The 6,283-nt window shown below is 43.2% G+C and overlaps 1 protein-coding gene across 1 annotated transcript in view; it reads left to right on the top strand.

The window, feature by feature from the left end:
* The first annotated feature begins 1,734 nt into the window (after positions 1–1,734).
* Positions 1,735–6,283, top strand: part of ATP5F1A (ATP synthase F1 subunit alpha) — a 9,026-nt gene continuing 4,477 nt past the window's right edge. The window contains exons 1-3 of the mRNA XM_027868722.1: positions 1,735–1,841; positions 3,447–3,525; positions 5,707–5,876. Of these exons, the coding sequence (XP_027724523.1) occupies positions 1,782–1,841; positions 3,447–3,525; positions 5,707–5,876 (309 nt within the window). The 5' untranslated portion in view covers positions 1,735–1,781. The remainder of the gene's footprint in view (positions 1,842–3,446; positions 3,526–5,706; positions 5,877–6,283) is intronic.

Here is a 6,283-nt window from a genome sequence, read left to right as displayed (position 1 = left end):
AAATTGGAAATTGAGGGGCTGCCCACCAAGTGGGGAATGGCTGAACAAGTTGTGGTATATGAATGTAATAGAATATTATTGTGCTATAAGAAATGATGAGCAGGTGGACTTCAGAAAAACCTGGAAAGACTTATGAGCTGATGCTGAGTGAAGTGAGCAGAACCAAGAGAACATTGTATATAGTAACAAGAACACTGCACAATAACCAATTTTGATAGACTTAGCTCTTGTCAGCAATGCAAGGATCAAAGACATCTCCAAAAGTCTTATGATGGAAAATGCTATCCACATCCAGACAAAGAACTATGGAGTCTGAAAGCAGATGGAAGCATACTATTTGCTCTCCTTTTATTTTATTTTGTTTTGTTTCTTCTTTCTTGTAGTTCTTTCCATTAGTTCTAATTCTTCTTTACATCATGACTAATGAGAAAATATGTTTAATACGAATGTATAAGTAGAGCCTATATTAGATTGCATGCAATCTTGGGAAGGGGAGAGGACAGGGTGGGGGAGAAAATTCAAAACTCTAAGTTTTATGGTAGTGAATGTTGAAAAATAAAAATAAATGAATTATTTTAAAAAAAGAAAGAAAAGAGCACTGGATTGAAATTCAAAGAGGCTTGGAAGAAGTTGGGGCCTAGTGATCTGGTGGAGGTAGGTAAGGTTTGTTCTGTTGTTTCAGTAGCTGTTGGGCTCTTCGTGACCCCATTTTGGGGTTTTCTAGGCAAAGGTAATGTAGTGGTTTGCTTTTTCCTTCTCCGGTTCATTTTACAGATGAAGAAATGGAGGCCAATAGGGTTAAGTGACTTGCCCAAGGTCACACTGCTAATAAGTGTCTGAGGTCCTGAAGACGTCTTCCCGACTCCAGGCCCGGCGCTGTCCACTGCGCCACCTAGCGGTAGGACTTAGCAACTAACTGGCTATGTCCAGAGAGGGCGGAATTTGTCAAGGGAAAAGGTGTCAGAAGTGACAGGTTACACGGGGTTGTATAAAGATTGAGAGCTGGAAAGGACCTTGGAGGTCATCTAAAGGCCACCACCTTTTACTAGAGAGAAAACTGAAGCCCAGAGCGGTTGTGACCTGACCAAGGTCACACACGGGATCGGAGCTGGGGTCCTCTGACTCCACATGATCTTCTTCCTATCCTGGCACGCTGCGAGTCTGTCAATGCTCACGACCCTCCCCCCCGCCCCCCGCCGCCGTTCTGTTATTAATGTTTATGAGAATTCGTCGTCATCACTACCTCCCCGCCTCACCCCCCACTCCCCGGGGGATTTCGGGGTTGGGGGGACGCGGCTTCAATTCTTTCCGCGCGCGCTCGTGGGCTTCACGGACTGTTCTGAATAAACCCCACCGCAGGCTCGTGCCCTATTAACGCCATTCACCCCCTCGGGGCAGCGGCTCGGCCCGGCGCCCCGCCGGCGTCCTGGGCAGCGGCGCCCAAGGTCACCGCCAGCCCGCGTGCTCATCCCGGCCAACGCCCCGCAGAGGTCGCCTCAGAAAGCGGAACGGCTGTTCTGCGAACCGCGAGGTTGAGGTTGCGGGAGGAAGGAAGAGGCTGAAGGACAAAAGCTACAGTCAGCAGGGGGCGGGAGAGAAAGGACCCTGAAGGACGGAGATAAAATTAGAAGAGGTGAACGAGAGCAGGAGGGAGGACTGGGAGGGAGCACTTCCGGGTCAGGTGGGCGAGCCGACTTGACCTTCGCCGGCGGCGCCGCCATTTTGTCCCAGTCAGTCCGGAGGCAGCGGCTGCACAGGAGCCTTGACGAGGAGCTGCAAGGATGCTGTCCGTACGCGTCGCCGCTGCCTTGGCCCGCGCCCTCCCCCGCCAAGCCGGGCTGGTAAGCACCTTGCGGAGCCAAGAGAGGGAGGAAGGGAGAGAGAAAGGCAGAGATCTCTGCTCCTCCACTGCCGCAGCTGCAGCCATAGACGAGACGGGGCGGCTGCCGCCATCTTGAAGCGGTGGCCGGCGGAGCGGAGCCGGGGGAGGCCCCGGGCGGCTTCGGCTCCCCTTGCGGGAGGACGCGGGGAGAAGTCCCGGGGGAGGCCTCGGGCGGCCCGGCCTGGGCTGCGGAGCCCGCGGCGGGAGCCGCCTTGGCCCGCGTGAAGGTCAGGCCTCTCCCGGCCACCCCGGCCCCGGCTTTGCTCGGCTCTGCCTCCACGCGCCGAGGCTCGTCCTGGGCTCGCGTGCCTCCAAGGTCAGGGTCCGGCGAGCTGCCGGCGTGACCGGATCCGGCCCATCGGCGGCGGGCGTGGGTTTGAAGGTCAGCGGGGCCCGGCTTTGCCCCCTCTCGAGCTGCCCTGAAGCTTAGGGACAAGCAGAAGGGACTGTTCCCTTTCCCTGGCGTGAGAGGCCGCAGGTCATTGGCCGATTTGTTTCCCCATAAGCTTTTAAACGGGTAACGGCATTGCAGGATTAAGGTGCTGCATGACATTTCGCCAGTGTAGTCAGAAATTTTGCTAAATAACACGATAAAGACTTTGAAAATTTGATTTTCCTTTTTATTCCAGGGTGTTAGGGGTGGGGAAGGGCTGCCCTGGTGTAGTGATAAGAATTGGGAATTTATTGTAGGGACTTAATTCAAATCCCAGTTCTGCCATTTAGTACTTGGGTAACTTGAGCAAGTCAGTTAACCACGCATCTGTAAAATAGGGGGTTGCTTTAGATGTCTTCTTAAGTCCTTTTTAGCCCTAGATCTGTGACATGGTCTTGGAGTGTGAGTTTTTTTTTGCTGTGACCCTGAAGAGCATAACATTGAAAAGGACCTCTAAAGGTCATTATGGTTCTGTACCTTGGAGTTTATCACTAAAATTCCTTCCGTAGAATGAAAGAGGAAATAACTAAGTTTAGACTTTTCCTAGAAAAGCCTACCATTGCATTCAGTTCATTTATGCAATATTATTTGAATGGAAGGGTGGACAATTTTCTTTAACTGCTGCCCCATACCTAGTACTTTGTACTAACTTACTTTCTCTGTTTGAGCCTAACTGATCACCAGCCATATTAGGGTGTTGTTTTCCATTTCACAAAAGAGAAATGCATGTGGTTGCAGGGCTAAATAAGTGCTGGATGCAGGATTTGGAACCCTGATTTTCCTGACTCCCAGGTCCAGCACCTTCTCCATCATACTGGGTTGCCAAGAAAATCTGTGAATACCTCTCTTTGTGCCTTTTATGGAGCAAAATAAAAATTTAGTGATATGTCTTTCTGAGCAATAAACCCCACTAGTGATTTCAGTGTAACATAAGAAAGGTAAATTAAGATTTGTCCTTACCTTTTATTAAATACGAAATCAGCCTGTTCAAATGATGTCCTAACATCTAAATGAAGCTGAAGATATGGACACGCACTAAAATATTGGGTATGTTTAAATTAAGACAGATATTGATATTTCACACGTCTTTTCATGGAAATGAAATTACTGAATGTTTTCCTTTGGGCCCAGGTCTCTAGAAATGCCTTGGGGGCAGCCTTTGTTGCAACAAGGAACTTCCATTCCTCTAACAGCCGCCTTCAGAAGTCTGGTATGTTCAAATTTATATTCTTATGGCCAGTATAAGGACTATCTTAAAACCATTTCAGGAAAGATAAGCATTGGTTTAATTTGCTAGGTTTTTTTTTTTTAAATCTATTTTGTGGAGCATTTTTTGAGAAAGCTGTGTTCTAGGCTGCTTTGTTGTCTCATTTCCATGCCTTTGCACAATTCCCCCCCCCCCCATGATTGGAATGTACTTTTTCCTTGCCTTACTCCTATAATATCTAGTTTTCTTCACAGCCCAATTTAAGAGCCACCTTCTACAAGAGGCCTTTCCTGATCCCCACCCCTCCCAAAAAAAGAAAACCCACACAATTTTCTCTTTGATTTTGTGTAGACACTTTAAGTATTTGTTGATTTCCTCAGATTAAATGTAAATTCTCAGAGCAGGAATCAGTTCATTTTTGGTATGTGGTAGGTGTTTAATAAATGCTTGTTTGATTTTGATTGATATATCTCCCCTCCACCCCTTTAAAAAAATTTGTTAGAGGTTTAATAAATGGTTGAATTCATCAGAAAGGTAGTACTTGAATTTTGTAGTTATTTTTTACCTCTTGTATCCCCGGTGCTGACACATATTAGTAGCTTAATATGTGTTTCTTGACTGTTACATTATCTTGTTAAATTTTTAAAATTTTGAATTATATTAGTACTATCAGAGGAAGACATGGTAAAAAGCTGATAACTAATAGATTTTTCCTCTCAATTATGTCACCAATAAAATAAAATGGAAAATCCTAAGTTTTTTTAAACCCCCTCGAGGGGTCATGACCCACAGTTTAAGAAGTGCTAGATGATAATTTAGATTTCTTGATGTTTTAAAATTTTTCCATTGATATTTCAATTTGTGATTTTTCTAATTTGCTAACTGAACCTTCTGGTTACTATTGCAACTGATTTATATGCTAAGTTAATGGAAGCTTCTTGGATTTTGTATACTCCAGTATTCTGCTTCTTGGATTCTAATGTAGTCTGACTTCTATGATATTCTGCCATTTGACTTTCCATTTGGGATTTCAGGCTCCTCTAATGCAGTGAAGTATTTATTTCTGTCTTAGAAATGTAGGATCACAGAACAATTCTTTGTTTTACAGATAAGAAAATTGAGACCTAGAGAATTTAAGGAACTTACCTAAACAAAGGTCATACAGGTAGCTAATGAAAGTCTTCCTCTTAGAATAATAAAAATACCCCAGACACTTAGTAACTAGCTGTGTGACCCTGGGCAAGTCACTTAACACCCATTGCCTCTTTAAAAAAAAAAAAAAAGGAATAATAAAAATAAACTTTTTGTGTAGACAGAGCATATGTCTTAAGCCAGGAACTGGGATGACTAATACACAGATTGTAATAAAAAAAATAAGGGAAGAAAAGGAACTTGAAAGATCAACTAATTTGCTTTATGAGGTTTCATCCTGTATTTGTAGAGTGAGTTGTCAACATTGATTATCTGTTAGAATAACCTACATGCTAAATGCTGCAGCTTTAACCAATATGTATGCAGCACTTTGTTCTAACATTTCTTATTTGAACCTTACTGACTTGTTAAGTTTTTGTTGGAGGTGGCAGTCTTCTGTGTAATAATTTTTGTAAAATTCTTAATCCTATCTCAGTTCCTCATTGAACTAAATGATTTCATTTAGCTTTTAAAGCTTGTTTTCAGTCCTTGAGTCACCTCTGGAGAAGTGTAGAAGTTTTGGAGAGGCATCATTTGTATAAAAATAGCATTTGAAAACAATTAAACTATAAACCATATAGGTACTATCTCAGTTTTTTTATTCTGTTCTGATTGGTAAACCGAGAACACAGCTTCTGGCAGAAAATAATTTTGCACTTCCACTAAAGATATTGGTTCTCATAGTTAACTTGTGTAGTAACCAAATATACAAGGAATAGAAGAGGGAGAGTATATTTAGTTTCTTGGAGGACTGTTGTTTCATTTTCTTGTTCCCTCACTTGATTTGCATTGACTTTTCAGGTCCAGGTCATCTAAGCTAAAGCTTATTTTTATAGTTAGTATGTTACTTTTTTAGTGGAGCTTTTATATTTTGGATTTAGGTGTATATCTTGATTATTATCATGTGTATGTTAAATGAGTTTCATATATTGCAAGCATTTTGCCTTTAATAAGCCAAGAATGAACATGTAACTTACTGTACTTTCTCAATAGGCACAGCTGAGGTGTCCTCCATTCTGGAAGAGCGTATTTTGGGAGCTGACACCTCTGTTGACCTTGAAGAAACTGGTCGAGTCCTATCTATTGGTGATGGTATTGCCCGTGTTCATGGGCTAAGGAATGTTCAGGCAGAAGAAATGGTGGAATTTTCTTCAGGCCTGAAGGTAAATTACTTTTCTTTGTGGCAGCATGCACTGTTTTCAAGTACTTAGTTATCACTTCATAACTCTTCCAAGATACCTTATAGCATAGGTGTCAAACTAGTAGCTGACACCAGATTAAAATGTAATTGGGAAATGTTTAACAAAAAAAAAATACAGTGAAACATACATAATGTTAATTTGTGGTTTTCTAAGTCAATATGTGGCAACAGGGATCTGTTTCTATTTGAGTTTGACATGACTACCTTAGAGCAGACCTGCATAACTTTTAAACTTCAGCTGCCGATAGGTTAGACTAGAGAGAGACAGTGGTTGGTTGCTGCCGGTCACGTGACAAACAGGAGACTGGGCAGTGGCAACTGCACATTTTTTGTGGGCTGCATATTGTGCAGGGCTGCATATTGTGCAGG

This window comes from Vombatus ursinus, unplaced genomic scaffold, assembly GCF_900497805.2.
Source record: "Vombatus ursinus unplaced genomic scaffold, bare-nosed wombat genome assembly UNPS02014791.1, whole genome shotgun sequence".
Classification (NCBI taxonomy): Eukaryota; Metazoa; Chordata; class Mammalia; order Diprotodontia; family Vombatidae; genus Vombatus; species Vombatus ursinus.
Note: the sequence above shows the minus strand (reverse complement) of the source record. Positions and strands in the feature narration are given on the sequence as shown.